The sequence below is a fragment of the Dendrobates tinctorius genome, unplaced genomic scaffold, assembly GCF_039654945.1.
Source record: "Dendrobates tinctorius isolate UK_male_01 unplaced genomic scaffold, ASM3965494v1 ptg000043l, whole genome shotgun sequence".
NCBI lineage: Eukaryota > Metazoa > Chordata > Amphibia > Anura > Dendrobatidae > Dendrobates > Dendrobates tinctorius.
In genome coordinates this window covers 2,888,077-2,907,830 of record NW_027361711.1, presented here as the reverse complement: position 1 = coordinate 2,907,830, position 19,754 = coordinate 2,888,077, and the positions used below count along the sequence as shown (strand labels likewise).

Below are 19,754 nucleotides of genomic sequence, written 5' to 3'. Positions count from 1 at the left end.
ATGGGAGCTGCCCCATAGATTAACATTGGTCCGTGTGCTATGCAATTTTTTTTATCACATAGCACTCGTCCGTATTCTACGGTAGTGTGACTCCGGCCTAACAGAAATGCTCGTCTGCTATGAGCGCCGGCTACTGGGCCGCACTCATAACAAATCGGCTATGACAGCCACAGGGGTCTCCTGCAGACCCCTGGTTGTCATGCCAACCCATCGGCACCCCTTAATCATGTAACAAGGGCGCCGATGGGCGTGGTTTGTGACGCGCTTCTGGTGTGTGCATGTTAAATGCTGCTCTTAGAGATTGACAGCGGCATTTAACATGTTAACAGCAGTGGGTGGATCGCGATTCCATCCGCGGCTGTTAGGAGCACGTTAGTTGATCAAATCAGCTGTCATGTGCCAGAAAACAGGCATGCTCAGAATCGGAGCCCACATCAAAGGGGGAGACATGACATGTGCCATGTATATACACGGCACATGTCGTAAAGGGGTTAAGTACCACTAGTGGTTAAACTAAAAAACCTTCACAAAAAATATACTAGCTCCCATGAAATCCTATAAGGATAGAAGCCAAGACCTAAACGACTAATCTCACAGTAACGATATCATGCGGAACAATATCCACAAAAGATCTAACCCCAAGATTAATCAAAGACAGGGGGAGAAAGTATAAGGTGATACCAAACGTAATAGTTTTATTAAATATAAACCTCAACATTAATTACAAGACAATCAGCTAAAAGACATTGCGAATAAAATTACAAAACTGTGTTGAGAATTCTACTATCTCTCATATTGCTCAGAGTATGTTCTGAAGCAGCCATCAAGTCAACTCCCCGAATGGAAATATGAAATTTGAGGTTAAGACAACCAATATTATAATAATTTTGGGCTTTTCAGTAACAGCTGTACGGGACTTAAAACAGTGAGCTAGAGAATATATGGGACCTATGGTATTAGGTCCATTCCTATTTCTCATATACTTATTTTTAAGATAGAATTATGTATGGTCTGTTTCACATTTTATCTGGGCAACATGGTGTAACCACTCCAACATCATGCTATCTACACTGGAGGTGAGGGAGTTATATTTGTACTTTTCAATGATACTTATTTCCTGTGGTGAAAACCTGTGACACCATGAAAAGGCAAGAAAACCTTAAGGATTTAAAGCAATGGGTTGTTTATTGTAAGTTTATGGTCATTTAACTTTTTAGCAATTAATAAATATGTTATATATTGACATAGTATATATAGATAGCATAAGTACAAAAAACTGCAATGTGGGCATCCAAATACAGAAAAAAGTCAATATACGTACAATCTAGCAATTACAACGCAAAACTTGCATCTTGTATTATAAGCTTTTTTTTTTAACAATACATGAAAAAAGTACCTGGTGCACAGATTTGTCACCATTTTCATGGCTATTGCTTGGATGTATTTATTTTTTGTAGATTTTCAATGTTTTGTCTCTTTAAAGATATCTGTCAGCACAAAATGAGATCACTCGAGCAACGAGTATAGTCGCTCATCATTAGTATTAAGGTTAACCATTCAAATAAGAATAATAATACAATCTTTTACTTAAATAATCAATTTTATGTTAAAATAATATATAGATAACATGTATAATACATCATAAAAATAGAAAGCAACAATGAGAATAAATATCCGCTGCAACAGAAGAGCTGGAAAAAAGATAACATCTATGTCACAAACTTGTCTCGTCTTCTTTTAATGACAGTGACATGTCCGTAGCTGAAATTAATCCTAACCCTGCCCTCTCCACTGTCTGAGGAAAGCTGAGCAAAAAATAAAAGGTCACCAGAAACAGCCCCTTTAATTTGCACAGGGCAGCCATACCATTGGTGCAACTTGTGCAGGCGCACAGGATCCCAATAAGTAAGACGGTCACTTCCACCTCCAAAGCATCGCATAAAGGGGTGCATTATGATCAACTTTTCAACTGCAAAATTCCCATATACTGTTCTTGCATAGAGGCCCTCTTTTGTCTCGGCGGGCTTTGCCCGATTTTAGGGATGGGTGGTGATGTTAGCACCCGCACTGTTCACAGCTTCTCAGATGACACAATGGCAAGTCACTAGTTTTAAGGTACTGTCACACTAAGCGATATCGCTGGCAATATCGCTATAACTTGTGACGTTATAGCGATATTGCTAGCGATATCGCTGTGTCTGATACTTACCTTCGACCAGCTGGTTATCGCTGATCGCGCAAGAATGTCCTGGACCGCTTCTCGTCGTCGGCTTCCTGCGGCGCTTCCTGTGGAGAGACGAGCGTGGAGCCGGGCGGGAGGACGCAGGATCGCCTAGTGTGACAGTAAGTAGCGACCCCCATCCCCAGCGATGTCGCTGGTGAGATCTTGACCTTGTCATATCGCTGGTCGGGAACGCTGGTACATCGCTAAGTGTGACAGTACCTTTAGCCTTTAACTATCAAATATAATGGTCACATAGATAACAATAAAACTTACAAACTGGCAACAAACTCCTTCACTTTATTACATAGATGCTCACTAACTACTGGATTGTTTTCAAATTCCTCATCAACATCTAACACAACAACTGGTGTGTCCCGAATATGCTGAAAATGGACCTCGGTAGATTTATCTACTAGCCAGCATTCATGCTGATCATGTAGCTTCTTCAGATAGTCTTGAGTAACCGTCTTTTCTTCCTTCCGTGCTCTCTTCTGGAGTCTCTCAAAGCACTTTCCTGGGCTTGCTCGCAAATAGATAATTCCATCCAAAGCAGCTTTCTTGCCAAACTCCTCTATTAAAAAAGAGTGCCAGTCCTGATACAAAGTCCACTCAATTTCATTTAAATGGCCAAGTTCAGAAAGAGCCTTGGCAAAAACGAACCTGTCACTATACACCGACCTCTCAAATATCTGTACAGGTTCTCTGTGCTTCAGCAAATGCTTGGGAGGTGGCTCAATCTGAGCTTTGAAGCGACTCATACAGGACAGTGTCTGAAAGGTGTACGACCAGCGGGCAGGATCATCATACAAGAGCTGCAGTAAATTGTCCACATCCTGATGGGAAGCAGAATGGACATGCTGCCACTTCCCAAGAGGCTCAGACATTAAAGTCCATTCCGGCTGGGAGGCACATAACAGTCTCAGGAAAGTGGACTTCCCTGCGGCAATATTGCCTTCCATAGACAACTTCTTTACAGTCTTAGTACTACTGCTTGTAGACTGGGGTCTGTAGGGTGACACGCCAGCCATGTGCTCACTTTTGACCATGCAAGCAGATGTAGATGACAGTCTGAACTTAGGCCTCCATAATTTATAGAAAGATGTTCTTGCACCCAAAAGTATCACCGTTTTCTGAAAAAGCATCTGTTGGCAAAAAAAAAAACAGTTCTGGTTTATTAGATGTAATATATATCATACTAATTTTAACCAAATACACAATCAGTGTATCCTTCAATTACAACAGGGGACTGAAGTGTAGAAGAGATTTCAGCTTTCCAGAGGCCTGGTTGGACGAAATACAGATGGGCATACAGTTGTGTGAAAAAGTGTCTGCCCCCTTCCCGATTTCCATTTCTTTTGCATGTTTGTCACACTTAAATGTTTCAGATCTGCAAACAAATGTAAATATTAGAGAAAGATAACACAAGTAAACACAAAATGCAGTTTTTAAATTAAGGTCTTTATTATTAGGAGAAAAAGAATCCAGGACCCTGTGTGAAAATGTGATTGCCCCCTATACCTAATAACTGGTTGGGCCACACTTAGCAGCAACAACTGCAATCAAGCGTTTTCGATAACTGGTAATGAGTTTTTACAACGCTCTGGAAGAATTTTGGCTCACTCATCTCTGCAAAATTGTTGTAATTCAGCCCCACTGGAGGGTTTCCAAGCACGAAACACCATGTTAAAGTCACGCCACAGCATCACAATCAGATTAAGGTCAGAACTTTGGCTAGGCTACTACAAAGTCTTAATTTTGTTTTTCTTCTGCCATTCAGAGGTGGACTTGCTGGTGTGTTTTGGATCATTGTCCTGCTGTATAACCCCACGTGCGCTTCAGCTTGAGGTCATAAACAGACGGCCGAACATTCTCCTTCAGGATATTTTGGTAGACAGCAGAATTCATGGTTCCATTTACCTCAGCAAGTCTTCTAGGTTCTGAAGCAACAAAACAGACCCAGACAATCACACTACCACCAACATATTTTACTGTTGGTAAGATGTTCTTTTTCTGAAATGCTGTGTTACATCTTCCAAAAAGTTCAACTTTTGTCTCGTCAGTCCACAAGTATTCTCCCAAAAGTCTTGGGGATCATGAAGATGTTTTCTAGCAAAACTGAGAAAAGCCTTTATTTTCTTATTGCTCTGCAGTGGTTTTAGGCTTGGAACTCTGCCATGCAGTCCATTTTTGCCCAGTCTCTTTGTTATGGTGGAGTCATGAACATTGACCTTAACTGAGGCAAGTGAAGCCTGCAGTTCTTTGGATGTTGTTGTGGGGTCTTTTGAAACCTCTTGGATGAGTCATTGCTGCACTCTTGGGGTAATTTTGGTCGGCAGACTACTCTTGGAAAAGTCCACCACTGTTCCATGCTTTCGCCATTTGTGGATAACGGCTCTCACTGTGGCTCACTAGAGTTCCAAAAGAAAATGGCATTATAACCTTTTCCAGACTTCTAGATCTCAATTACTTTGTTTCTCATTTTTTCCAGAATTTCTTTGGATCATGGCATGATGTCTAGCTTTTGTAGATCTTTTGGTCTACTTCACATTGTCAGGCCAGTCCTATTTAAGTGATTTCGTGATTGAGAACAGGTGTGGTAGTAATCATGCCTGGGTGTGGCTAGGGAATTTGAACTCAGCTTCCAAAGATGTGATAAACCACAGTTAATTTATGTTTTAAAGGGGGGGGGCAATCACTTTTTCCCACAGGGCTCTGTAGGTTTGGATTTCTTTTTCTTTTGAAATTACTAAAAAAGAGAAATAATAAAGACTTTCATTTAAGAACTCCATTTTGTGTTCACTTGTGTTATCTTTCTCAAATATTTAAATTTTTGTTGGCGATCTGACAAACCCCTTCTTAAAATAACTGTTCAGCCCCAACAAAATAAAGAAGCCTATACTCACTTCCCATGCTGACTCTGTTCCAGCAGTGTCAGCACTTGCTCTCACCGGGGCTGTGATGCAGTGTTGTGACATGTCACGCTGGCGTCACGGTGTTCGCCTTCAGACATACTGAACATGAATAGGAAGCCATCCCAGACTTTCCCTTCATGTTCAGTTTGTTCAAATACGGAGACAGTGATGCCCGCGCTGATGTGGTCACAACACCACATCACAGCACGGGGACCGCGACTGGCAACACCGCTGGAGCGGAGGCGGCATGGGAGTACAGGCTCATTATTTTACCAGGGCCAAAATTTTATTTTAAGAAGGGGTTGTCCTAGTAGTGGACAACCCATTTAAGTATGACCAACATGACGTTGAATAGGAAATCAGGAAGGGGCACAGAGTTTTTCACAAAACTGTATATCTGCATCGTGTACCCACTCACAATAGAGGTGACGTGAATCTGGTCACATGGTGCTTCACATTCAATCAGGATAATAAGCTGGCAAGATTCTCATTTACAGGGTTTGTGCAAACTTTTGAAATTAGTCTCTATCGATAAAATAGGGGATAATTTCCCAAGCACTGAAGAATCTCTCTGAACGGAGTAGAGGTCGAGTGCCTGCACAGTTGCGCTATTCAATCTCTAAGGGAGTGTCAGAGATAGACAAAGTACTTTACTTTGTCTTTCTCCGGCAGTCCCACAGAGAATAAATGGTGGGAAGGTGCACATAAGCAACCTCAGTTCCTGTTAGGGCTGGTGGAACGCACCAAATTATAAAATAATAGTAGGTGCGTTTGCAGCCTGGGGTCCACTGTACAGAGGTGGTACACTGCTGCTTAATGATGGCGGAAAGTATAATGGCGGAACACACGCGGGTTAAACGTCACCCGGTGTGCACAGGGCGAACTCTGTTGCTTCACAGAGCCGCTGAAGCACTAAACACAAATACCGAGCCTGGACAAGCTCACAGAGCTCGGGGAGATGAACGCTCAGTATATGGTCACAGGACTCAGAGCCAAGGACACGGCCGGCGTCCTTTTAGACCTACTGAGCGTGCGGCGACACAACCGCGAACGCCGCTGAGGCTGACTGCCGCGGAGCGCCTGTGACTGCCGTGGTACGATAGTGCCCTGTAGTAGGCGACACCATCGGACACTAGTGCTGTGGACTGATGTGCACTGTGGCCTATAGCTTAGCCACTGACTGGCGCTGACTCTAATACAGATACCCTAACCACATGCGTAATATCCAAGGGAGGGGAATCTTAAAAAGTCAATCACCAGGAACATGCATCCGTCATCATCCACACATATAGCAACTAGAGACTATAATAGCGCATGGCCGAGCGGCCATGTGAGTCTTTTATAGCTGAGACCTTCCGGAACCTTCCAGGTCCCCCTGATGGACCAATCAGAACTGGAGAAGGACCTGAGCATGTGACTCCCGATCCCCAATGGGGAATCGTCCCATGAGCATGCTCAGTGGAGCGACGGAAGGACTTAGATTCTGGAGTCTTTTGCTGCTGGCCAGGGTGCATTGTCATACCTGAACCAGAGGTGGCAGCAGCAACCGATCCCACGCTGCTGGTCTGGGCAGAGCGCCGGGACCGACGAGACTGCTGAGCAGGCTCCACTGCGGCTGAAAGAGAATGGGAGACCGCCGAGTGCAAGGCTCTAGATTTCTGCTGTGCAGTGGCAGGAACCCGACGCATAACATTACCCCCCCTTCTAGGGTCCCCTCCCCTCTGAGCCTCGCTACGCTCAAATGCCGCGATAAGGAGCGGAGCGTGGATGTTCTCCCCTGGCTCCCAAATCCGAGCCAATGGACCATGACCCTTCCAGTCCACCAAATAAAACTTTTTACCACGAACCACCCTGCGTCCCACAATGGCATTGACCTCAAACTCGTCCGAAGACAGGTCTGATGTCCCGGCAGATGACTTGGAGAGCCGGGCCATGTGAACAGGTTTAAGGAGGGACACGTGGAAGGCATCAGAGATAGCCAAGTGTGGAGGAAGAGCCATATGATAGACCACAGAGCTGATCCGCTCGAGGACTTTGAAGGGACCAATGTAGCGAGGAGCAAACAGTGGACTTGACTCGCAACCTGATGTTACGGACGGAGAACAACACTAAGTCGCCAGGGTAGAAGGTTGGAGCAGGACGCTGATGTGCATCCGCGGAGGACCTCATTCTCTCAGAGGCCCGAATGGCATCCTGGGTGCGATCCCAAATATCACGTGCCTCCACCATCCAGTCTGCCACCCTAGAGTCGGTGGATGACACGGGCATGGGCACAGGGACACGAGGATGTTGGCCGTAGTTAAGGAGGAATGGCGTCTGGCCAGTGGAATCGGCCACCGTGTTGTTCAAGACGAACTCTGCCCATGGCAATAAAGATGCCCAGTCATCCTGCCTGGCCGAGACAAAATGTCGGAGATATGTGACCAGGGTCTGGTTGGCCCTCTCTACCAACCCGTTCGTCTCGGGATGATAGGCCGAGGAGAGATTCAGTTCAATACTGAGCAAGCGACAGAGCTCTCTCCAGAAGCGAGACACAAACTGGGGACCCCGGTCACTGACAATCTTGTCAGGCATGCCGTGTAGGTTGAAAACATGTTTGATGAACAGCACTGCTAATGCTAAACCCCGTGCGGAAGGTAGCCGAGAGAGGCACCAAGTGCACCATTTTAGAAAAATGGTCGGTAACGACCCAAATAACTGTGCTGCCACTGGACTTGGGTAGACCCACCACAAAATCCATGCCAACCATCTCCCAGGGCCTGTCCGCCACCGGTAAGGGGTAGAGTAACCCAGCAGGTCGTTGCCGGGAAAGCTTGTTCTTGGCGCAGGAGACACACACCTGTATGTAGTCTTTGACGTCACGAGTAGAGATGAGCGACTTTGCCTTTTTTAGGGTCGACTTGGGTTTCATGAAACCCGACTTTCTCAAAAGTCGAGTCGAACAAAATCGGTCGACTATCATGAAAAGTCGAAGGTCCGACTGAAACACGAAACCCAATGCAAGTCAAAGGGGAAACAAAGTCGGCAGGGAGTGGAGGACAGTAAACACACCTACATGCCGGACCGCTTTTTTTAAAGTGCGCAAAAACTCTCTCTCCCCAGACGCTGCACATGTCATCTCGTTGCCCACAGTATGCGTCCTTGCTCAGTGGCTGAAAAAAGTCAAGTGCAAGCATTCTGGGAAATCCGACTTAGGCACTCATTTTGCCGACCGCATGGCCAACTTCACGCTGTGGTCGGGTTTCAGTCGGCGAAACCCGACTTTGCCATAAGTCGGCAACTTATGAATCTGGCCGACCTGTTTTGCTCAACTCTAGTCATGAGCCATATGCAGCCACCAGTAAGTCCTTGCCAGAAGCTCAACTGTCCGCTTGGTACTAAAGTGTCCACCCACCTTGGACGCGTGAGCCCAAGAGAGGACAAAAGTCTTGCCCGGGGGGTACAGACTCAAGGGCGACCGGAGCCACTGTCCTCAGACTCTCCGATGGTACGACTAACCGAGGCTCCTCCTCCGCTGATACCACGGAGCGAGAGAGCGCATTGGCTCAGACATTCTTCTCACTGGAAAGGAAATGTAGGGTGAAGTGGAACCGAGAGAAGAAGAGAGACAATCGAGCTTGGCGAGAATTTAACCGCTGAGCGGTTTGGAGATAGACCAAATTTTTGTGGTCAGTGTAAACTTGGAAGGGATAGTGAGCCCCCTCCAGGAGGTGTCTCCATTCAGAAAAGGCCAATTTCATGGCTAACTCCCTGTCCCCAATGGAATAGTTCCTCTCCGTCAGTGAGGTCTTGGAAAAGAAGAAGCAAGGATGCTTCCGACCTTGAGCATCCTTTTGGAACAGGGCTGCTCCAGCACCAACGGACGAGGCATCCACCTCTAAAATAAATGGCTTATCCACATTGGGGCGATGTAAAATGGGAGCACTAGCGAAGTGAGACTTGATGGAGGAAGGCCTTAGATACCTCCTCAGACCACAATTTAGGATTCGCTCGCTTCTTGGTGAGGGAAACCAACACTATCAGTTCCATTCTGACTGTAGATAAGCCCTGATGGCGGTGCCGGCAGCTGATAGGGCTAAAATGGGGTGACAGACTCCCTTTAAGATGGGTAGGGTGTAGTGATGAGTAAGTATACACATTGCTTGGGTTTCCCTGAGCATGCTCGGGTGATCTTCGAGTAGTTTGGCATGCTCAGAGATTTAGTGTTTGTCGACGTAGCTGCAAGATTTACGGCTGCTGGACAGTTGGAATTGGAGTTGGCTGTTTGTTAGGAATTCCACACATGTATTCAGGCTGTCTAGCAGCTGCAAATCATGCAGCTGTGTCGACAAACACAATCTCCGAGCACGCCAAAATACTCGGAGACCACCCGAGCATGCTCAGGGAAACCTGAGAAATGAGTATACACACTCATCACTAGTAGGGTGTCAAAAGGAGTACTCTCAGCATCAGGCAGGTGTGAATTGAGAGGATGTGAGCATAAGCAACCACTACTCCATTCAGACAGCACTCTTCAGTCTCATTCTCTGGATATGTAAGGCTAAGTGCACACGTTGCAGAAAATTTCTGCTCAAAAACCTGAATCCCTTCCCAGAAACCGCACCTATTTTTCCGTGGCGGTTTTTGCGCGTTTTTTGGTCGGTTTTGATGCGTTTTTTCCGCAGCGGTTTCAAACCGCATGGAAGCCAAAACCGCAGAACAATCCGCAAAATTAATGAGCATGCTGCGTTTTTTACCGCGATGCGTTTTTTATCGCAGTAAAAAACGCACCAATGTGCACAAAAAGTGCAAAATGCATAGAAATGACTGGGAAGCTTATTTTTAGCGGTTTTATAGTGAAAACCGAGGTAAAAACCGCTAAAAAAAATGCTGTGTGTGAACACAGCCTAAGAGTCCAGGAAGTCGGATCCTCGGCTTCAGGAAAGAGTGCATGATAGGGAGATACACATTTAAAACTTGGATGTGTTTAAACAAGGAGCTTCAGAGCCCTTTTCTCAGAATCGGTGAGGTTCCAGAAGACGATCTCTCAGCGTCGGATAAGTGTGCATACTCAGCCTCTGCTCTGCTTAGATATGGCTCTTCAAAGAACCATTATTGAAACTGGTGGGGGACCCATGAAATAGGGTATAACTTCAAACTTTGGCACAACTATTACCTATTTTTACATAATAAATTGTTATAGTCTTAGAAATGCTCTAATTTGAAGTGTTTTCTGTCCTGCCTCTCTGACATGTATTATATACTCACCTTGTAATGTCTTCACATCCTGTTCTGTCCAGATGTCTCCGGATCCCAGAACTCCAAATGGCGGAAGTTCACCGACCGCCATATTGGGACACCCAAGTGATGGGTATCCTAGTATGGAAACTGCTGCTGGTAACAACCTATTGCTTGGTACCACCAGCGGAACACCGTCTCACCACACACACACTGTATATGCCATACGCACCACACACTGTATACGCCGTATACACCACACACACACTGTATATGCCATACACACCACTCTATATACACCGTACGCACCAAACACACACTCTGTATACACCGTACGCAGCCTCTTGCACGGTACCACCAGCGGAACACCGTCGCGAACATGCCGCCACCGGGATCAGTCGACTGATTCACTGACTGTCGTCATCTTCGAACAGGAGGAGCGTATGCGCAGTTTTAATGTGACCGCCGCTATCTCTCTGCACAAAGATGGCGGCAGAACATATGAGGGGAGAACACAGCACAGGATGGAGAGAGACAGCAGACAAGGGGGATAGCACATGGGGTAGACAGGTCAAAGAAGAGAGCACAGACGGGAGAAGTCAGCACATGGGGAAAGAGAATGGATAGGTGGGTGAGCACATGGGGGAGAGAGATTCTCAATGCTGTAAAGCCTGCCCCCATCGCGATATTACCGCCCTCCCGATGCGATAGCATCTGGCCTCCATCTAGTGAGGATATAATATATGTACAAAATCCGCCTGCCTGAAGCACAGGAGGCCTAATCCATAAAAACTGGGGGGGGGGGGTTGGAGAGTATAGAAACCAATCCGATTCCCTGTACTGTCTGGTCTCGCCAGCATTTATTGCTCACACTCGCTTTCCCCCCATGACTGTAGACAGTCTGGATCTTTTAGAGCCAAATGTTGTAATCTCGGTTGTGGACGGCCAGTACAGATTACCTTTCCAACAATTAGCTGCTGCTGTACTCAAACCGCCCTGGCTGGGGCGCTATTTTGGTAAAAGCAACTAGAATAGTCCATCCTGCTGTGCTGGAGAACACCGCTGTGCACTGGCTACAACATGCCTTGGTGTGCGCTTACACGGACCAAAAACACGCTAGTCTGAGCGGTCATTACAAGGGGTTGTGGAGACATCGAACACTGATAACCTAGTCATAGGTGGAGGCGGCCCACAGTCCTTGACAGCATACCTGGCACACGTGGAACCGAATTCAGTGGGCACCCCCAGAGCCAATAACAGCTCTCATCTGGTCCCATCACTGATTAGTAGGATCCACTCTACAGAACAGACCTCCCCAATAATCAGGTCTTATTAAAAGTGAACATTCCCTTTAAAGGGGAATTCCCATCTTCAAGATCCTATTCCAATATGTAGTAGGTGTAACAATAGTAAATCCCTCCAATAAGAAGTGTGGTATAGTTCTCCTGATTCGCTATGTCACTTACCCCATGTGTAGGCCATTACAGCAGCTTAGGTATCCGTGGGTATGACCACGAGTGACAGTTAGTTGTTAGTGGTCATAACAGATCTCTAAGCTGCTGTAATGCCCTGCACATGGGGTAAGTGACATAGCTAATCAGAAGAACTATACATTTGTAATTGTAGGTATTTGCTATTATTAAGACGCCCACAGAATACCCCTGTAAATGTAGAAACAATGAAATAACTCTAATACATTCCACTAAATAAGGAGACTGCCACCATTTGGTACCGATCGATAAGGAAACACACACAACACACTCCCATCCTCACACCTCGTCCCCCGACCTACGTGTACGATGCTGCGGCCCGGCTCCATGACATCACGTGGCGCTGATGGGAGCAGTGTCACGTGACTCAGGGAGAGCGGGCGCAGAAGCTCGTCCTTCTACAGTATTGTGAGCGACCATAGACTCGAGCGGGTGGGGGCTGTCTGCTCTCCCCACACAGCAGCACGGTATCACTGCTCTCTGGTCGGCTAAAGGACCTTCATGTTCGTGATGTAATGACCATGTGGTTAGTCACGTGACTGGGAGGAGCCATTGCCAGGAAGACTGGTGAACTAAAGTGTCAGGTGGATATGACAGAGGGTTGCGCGTCTAGAATGGAGTTGATATTTTGAGGACCTCTCTGTAGCCACTCCACTCTAGAAAGTTCAGTGCTGAAGTGACTAGAATGGAGGTGCTGGAGCGAGGGCCTCACAGGAGCCACTCCACTCTAGACAGTTCAGTGCTGACTGAGGTGACTAGAATGGAGGTGCTGGAGTGAGGGCCTATAAACTCCCCTCAATGTACAGATTGGAGCTGTTCCGGGAGCCCCTCATACACTCTCAATTGCAGTGGCTACATATGGCTTTTTAATGCTTTTTTAGGCAATTGCCCAAGTTTTATACCAGTCCTGTCTGCAGCCCCATCATTTTCTAAGAGTGGACGGAGCGCTGCCGACAGTCATCATAATGTACCGCACAGGAGTGATAGAAACTATTCCAGTCCCTGGAGGACATTTCTGGTGTTATTTCTGCCACTTCTGGGAAGTAAATTAGGATATTCTGTCGGCTGCGCTCCGCCACTGCCACAACCGTCCTCAAGATTCCACCAAAATGGTGGTGCTGGCCGAGACGTGTGTACTTCAGTTGAATTCTATTAAAACTGACCGATCAGAGCTATAGGTGATTTGTTATATTACAAAAAGTGATAAAAAAAATTATTAAAGAAAAAATGCCGAAAGTGGTCGCTGCTTTCTCCCTCTCAACCTTCATTAAAAGGGGGTATCTGACTTTATGAAAAACAAAAAATGTGACTAAGCACAGACAGGGAGGTAATTGCAACTTATTTGCCTGGTGTACACGGCGTTGTTTTTTGCACTACAGAATGGTCAAGTTATCACCTAACTATGGGCTAGGCAATAACGTACAGTTTGGTGTGTGTAACCACTGGGACCTGCACCGATTTGCAAAATTAGACCTTTCTATCCTCATTACATAATAGAGTGGATGGCTGGATCCGTACAGCCCCTCATCATCGTCATCCCCCTTCTCCACACAGCTCCCTATCATCACCCCTTCTCCGCAAAGCCCCTCTTCATCACCCCCCTCTCTTTGCATAGCCCCTTATCAGCACCCCTTCTCTACACAGCCCCTAATCCTCACCCCTTCTCCGCACAGCACCTCATCACCCTCATTCTTCGCACAGCCCTCATCATCATCCTCCCTTCTCTGCACAACCCCTCATCATCCCCTTCTCCGCACAGCCCATCATCATCAGTTCCTTATATATAGAACCCCTCATCATCATCCCTTTCTCTGCACAGCCCCTCATCATCATCATTTCATTCTCTGCACAGCCCTTCATCATCATCAACCCCCCTACTCCACACAGCCCCACATCCTCATCAACGCAACTTCTATGCACTGCCCTCATCATCATCTCACTCTTCTCCACACATCCCCTCCTTATCTTCCTTTCTTCGCACATCCGTGCATCGTTATCACCTTCTCCATACAGTCCCAGTCAAGTAACATGAACCCCTTTCTTGTGAAACCCCCCCCAGTAAGCAGCTCCATACAAATAGCAGCTGCCATTTCCCTGTATGACCCTCCAACATGCAGCCCCCATGTAGGCTGGGCATTAGGGGCAGGAAAACTAGGCATTTGCTTTGGGCCCACACACATCCAGGGGCCCCTAGCCAGTGGTGGCCATACTACTAAAGGACTATTGGGTGTGCATTATATTATATAGGGCCAGCATTATGTTATATGTACCCTAAGGGGCTGCATTGTACTCTATGGGGGCTGCATTATGCTTAATGGGTGGCTGCATTATACTCTGTTGAGGACTATGGACTGTGCATTGTACTATGTGTAATATATGGGAGCTGAATTAAACTCTATTGAGGACTATGAGGAGTGCATTAGACAATGGGGAGTGCATTGTACTATACGGAGAACTATGGTGGGTGCATTATACTATATGGAGGACTATGAGATGTATTGTACTATATTAAGGACTATGGTGAGTACATTATACTATATGCACTATGTGGGGGATGCATTATACTATGTCGGGCTGCATTATACTCTATCAAGTACTGTAGGCTGTGGATTATACTGTATATACTACATGGAGGCTGCATTATACTGTATTAAGGACTATGGGGAGTGCATTATACTAGCTGTACTATATGGGGGTGCATTATACTCTGTAAGGCTGCATTGTACTCTATGGGGGCTGCATTATGCTTAATGGGTGGCTGCATTATACTCTGTAGAGGACTATGAACTGTGCATTATATTATATGTACTATATGGGAGCTGAATTAAACTCTATTGAGGACTATAAGAGTGCATTATACAATGGGGAGTGCATTGTACTATATGGAGAACTATGGGGGTGCATTATGCTATAAAGAGGACTATGAGATGTATTATACTATATTAAGGACTATGGTGAGTACATTATACTATGTGGGGCTGCATTATACTCTATCAAGTACTGCAGGCTATGTATTATACTGTATATACTACATGAGGCGTGCATTATACTCTATTAAGGACTATGGGAAGTGCATTATACTAGCTGTACTATATGGGGGCTGCATTATACTACATGGGGGTTGCATTCTACTCTTTCAAGGACTATGAGCTTTGTATTACACTATATGTACTGTACTATATGGGGGCTGCATTATACTCACCTCCAATGCAGGTGACATTCCATATCGAAACACCAGAAACAAAAACAATTCCCTAAAATATAGCTTTTAATTCAATCACTAAAAACATTAGTAGGAATGACTAAAACAGGAGGGGAGGGATAGGGGACAAATAGTTTTAATGAATAGCTGAAATACTATTTTGTTTCTAATCAGTTATACCAAATTAAGGGCCACAGGCTGAATCGCCCTAGTCCACCCTATTTCAGCCCTTCCTAACCGCGGAGGTTGGCACCCTAGTTGTTGACGATATGGCGCCCCCGCTCAACGTCGGTATCCCTAATAATCCCTAAACCTCCCTAAGTATACAAAAAAGGACACAAAAAAATTTATTACACACACACACACATATAATACCGAAAAAAAAAATTTATTTAAAGAGACATAGATAGTCTCATAGATAATACTAATGTGCTGTGAACTTATCTCGTAGTAGTTCTGATAGTATAGATACCCCACAATGTAAACTTATCTCGTAATAAAAAGAAAGAAGGAAAAAATAGGGGGTATCAAAAAAATGCAGCTTTAGGTAAAGCTTATCTCGTAGTTACAAGAGTACTAATGAGACTGGTTTCACATTAGCGATTTTTAAGCGCACGCACGGCCGGGGGTAGCTCCGCCCCCGAGCCGGCTCTCTGCCCGGCGTGCCCGCCCCTTGCTTGTAGCGCCGCCTCCTAGCACACAGCGGCGCCTGCGATCGGCGCACCCTATCTTTTGCATAGGGTGCGCAGATCGTGCGCAGGCCATGCGCTAGTTACGCTTTGACCTGCGCTGCGCACTTTTGACGGTGCGCCGTGCGCGCCAAAATCCGAAAAGTTTGATTTTGGCGCGCACGGCGCACCGTCAAAAGTGCGCAGCACAGGTCAAAGCGCAACTAGCGCACGGCCTGCGCACGATCTGCGCACCCTATTCAAAAGATAGGGTGCGCCGATCGCAGGCGCCGCTGTGCGCTAGGAGGCGGCGCTACAAGCAAGGGGCGGGCACGCCGGGCAGAGAGCTGGCTCGGGGGCGGAGCTACCCCCGGCCGTGCGTGCGCTTAAAAAGCGCTAATGTGAAACCAGCCTCAGCTGCAAAAAACAGACCCAAATATCAGATAATAAAGTCAGTAAAAAACGACTACAAGGAAATTCAATAAATAGCACAATTGATAGTCAAAGAAATTGCACATTAAAGGCAGAAAAATGAATCTTGTGTTGCACATGCAGCGACCATAATTTTAAAAGTAGGGGTATTTTATCACCCTATTTCACTAGGAGACACAATCCACCTCTGATACACTATCTGCACATCAAAAAGATTGCATAATAATTGTGCTATCTTATCCAGGTTATAGATGAAAAAATGAGGCTAACAAATTCACCTCAAATATAATTCCCATTCCAATAGTAATGCATACAAAGTGTAGACCAACCGAGTATAATAGCTCAAATAGGGTTAATCTCCACACTACAAGAGGAATCTGCCAAGATATCATGTGCAAAAAAATGTGTACTTATCAGCCAATTGATGCAGGTGAAAGCCCGACGCGTTTCCCCCTCTTGGTCCTATGAGGGTTCATCAGGGGTCAGGAAATGGGGTCTCATTACCCCTGGCCGAAAAAGAAATGCAATGTGCGACATTCCATATCGCAACAAAAATCGTCATGGGAGGTACCATGAAGACTCAAGAAGTGAAGACAAAAATAAATGTAAAAATACAATTTTTATTAGTTATCAATTAAAATTAACATAATTATATTAAAAAGACAGGACTAATTGGTCTCCAACATGGGGGATTAGGATAACCAGCAAGAAAACATTATTGCGTCTTCATAAAGTGCAAACTACATAGGATAATCGAAAATCTGACTTGGTTCAAAATGATGTACCTCCAGAGATCAAATAAATCCCTCCAAAGCAAAAGTAGCATATTGAGGCCTATATTCCAATAGCAGTTGCAAAAAGATGCTAAACTTGCCAAAAAAGCGCTATAAGCACTAAGGAGAAAGCTGCCTATTCAGTATGGAAAGGATAGATGGCCAAGGAGAGGAATTGCACCTCAGAAAAATATATCCAAAAAACCCCAGGGCGCAACAAGGAACATATCAAGAATAATAAAGTGCAAAGCAATTTTGGGGTTCGGATTTTACCTGTAGCTGGCCACTGGAAAAAATGAGCTATGATATATTTTTCTGAGGTGCAATTCCAGTCTTTACGGATGTGCCGATGAAACTATGTTTAAATTATTCCCTACAGAAGAGGAACAAGAGGCGCTAACTATCCTTGATGATTTGGTCCATGAACACAATACGTTAGAGGAAGGTAAGATCCCTCTATCAATCCGGCCGCGTTCCCGTAGATTTCCACCATTATCCACTTGTCCTGTGATTGATGTTTTCGTAAAGACTGTGAGTAAGGACTTTGAGAAAATCTCACGATATCCTAGTAGGAGTAATTTGAATAAACAAGAGAGAGATGGTCTCCAAAAACTTCAGAAATTGAATGATGTGGTTTTTAAACCAGCGGATAAGGGTGGGAATGTGGTGGTTTGGCCTAAAACCTTGTACGAGACGGAGGCATTTCGTCAATTAAAAAATGATACATGTTACAAGAAGTTAACATTCAATCCTTTGAGCAAATTTCAAGCAGAACTTCGGTGTATTCTTGAGAAAGCCCAAAATGGTGGGGTTATATCAAGGGAATTGTTTACAGCTCTTTTGATTGATGAACCATCCATTCCCACCCTATATTTGCTACCCAAGATCCATAAAAATAAAACCATACCACCAGGGAGACCAATAATCTCAGGATGTGGGAATTACATGGAAAATATTAATAAATTTGTTGATTCCAAATTACAGCCATTAGTGGAATCTTTACCATCCTTTATTAAGGATACGAATGATTTTCTCAAAAAGGTGGATGGACTACACATTGGAGAGGATACACTATTTGTGACTTGTGACGTTGAGTCATTATATACAAATATACGTCACTCAGATGGTATTAAAGCAACAAAGTTCTACTTGAATTCTTCAACAATGTCTATGTCCATGAATCAATTTGTAGAGGAATTATTGTCCTTCACACTGTCACACAATTTTTTTCTTTTCAAGGGGTCCTTCTACCTGCAGCTCCAGGGTACAGCTATGGGTGCATCATTTGCACCAGCATATGCTAATTTTTTCCTGGGGCTGTGGGAGAGGGACCTCTTTTTATCAGATCATCTGTCGTCAGTGGATCGCGTTCTCTTTTGGGCGCGATACATTGACGACATTTTTTTGATTTGGCAAGGACCAGTAGAAACACTTAAAGAATTTATATCCAATTTGAACTCTAATTCTCTTAATATACATCTTACTTATCAAGTAAATAAAGATGTAATTGATTTTTTGGATGTTAGTGTTCGAAGAGATAAAGAGAATTGTGTGCAGACTGATTTGTTTCGTAAATCCACCGCAGTGAACTCATATCTTCATGCAACTTCGGCACATCCCCCAGCCCTAATAAGATCAATCCCTATCGGCCAATTTCTACGGCTGCGTAGGATTTGTTCCAGCGAAGAGGACTTTAGGAAACAGGCGGAGGATCTTAAACTCAGATTTTTACAACGCGGTTATAGTAATAGATCCATTAAAAGGGCTTTTAATAGGGCAAAAAATACCTCTCGTCATGAAGCACTTTATTCTGCCAAACCGTCCAAAACAGAGAAAACAGTGAGATTTATTACCCAATATCACGGTCAGACAGATGCTATGGTGAATTGTTTAAGGAAAGCCTGGCCTATATTGTATACCGATGCTATACTATCCAAATATGTTGGACCAGAACCGAGTATGACATATAGAAGATCAGCAAATTTGGGAGATAAATTGGTTAAAAGCCATTATGTTTCTGATCCAGTCCAGTCAACATTTTTATCAATGTCAAAACCACCTTGGGGATGTAAACCATGCGGCAGATGTGTGGCATGTCCAAACGTTGATCGGGCTAATACATTCTCTAATTCAGATGGGTCTAAGACATATAAAATTACACATACAATAACATGTACATCAAAAGCGGTAGTTTATTATGCTACCTGCCCATGTTCCTTAATATATGTCGGACTGACAACAAGACAGTTAAAAGTAAGAGTTCGGGAACACGTTTTGGGGATTATTGCTGCAAAAGAAATAGAGGATTTGGATATGTTAAAAACTATTCCGAAACATTCTAAGATGCACCATAACTGCAATGCAGATCTCTTACGAATAATTGGCATTGATATGATAAAACCTAATATCAGGGGCGGAAAAATCAGTGCTCCCTTGGCTCGGTTGGAAGCCAAATGGATCTGGAACCTTAATACAGTATCGCCCTTAGGACTAAATGAGAATCTGAGCTTCGCTCCTTTTTTATAATTATAAGTTGTGAACTGCCTTCTTTCTCTGAATCTATTCTCATTTTTAATAATTTTAACCCTTTTATATTTCTTTTAGATTTTATACCTTTTTCGTGAGTCGATTGAGTGAGATTCTTCACTATGAGGATTCATGGATTGACATGCTTATATTTTGTCTATATAAACATCTGAAATGGAAAGTGAAAAGAAGATGGAGACTTCATTTCTATATACTACTTTCTCCTATATATTTTGTATTACTATTATCTAATTTTTATTCACATTTATTCTTATTATTTATTATTTATTATTTTTTATTATTTTTTATT

At 44.5% G+C, this 19,754-nt stretch overlaps 1 protein-coding gene across 2 annotated transcripts; it reads right to left on the bottom strand.

Moving 5' to 3' along the window:
• Positions 1–1,166: 1,166 nt before the first annotated feature.
• On the bottom strand, positions 1,167–12,394 carry LOC141088923 (deoxyguanosine kinase, mitochondrial-like). Of its 2 annotated transcripts, none has more exons than XM_073575160.1 (2): positions 12,146–12,394; positions 1,167–3,366 (listed from the first exon to the last, which is right to left on the bottom strand). In XM_073575160.1, the coding sequence occupies exons 1-2, from the start codon at positions 12,170–12,172 to the stop codon at positions 2,494–2,496; spliced, it is 900 nt and encodes a 299-aa protein (XP_073431261.1). In that variant the 5' UTR covers positions 12,173–12,394; the 3' UTR covers positions 1,167–2,493. The 2 variants fall into 2 exon arrangements, with proteins under 2 accessions (XP_073431261.1, XP_073431262.1); XM_073575161.1 differs by lacking the exon at positions 12,146–12,394 and adding an exon at positions 10,384–10,522.
• Positions 12,395–19,754: the final 7,360 nt, after the last annotated feature.

What these genes read in the sequence shown, in the direction of transcription:
- LOC141088923 (XM_073575160.1), bottom strand. Translation starts at nt 12,172, where the DNA reads ATGGAGCCGGGCCGCAGCATCGTACAC. An exon ending in CGGGCCGCAGCATCGTACAC is followed by an intron (nt 3,367 to 12,145) that starts GTAGGTCGGGGG and finishes TTTTGCCAACAG; the next exon opens with ATGCTTTTTCAGAAAACGGT.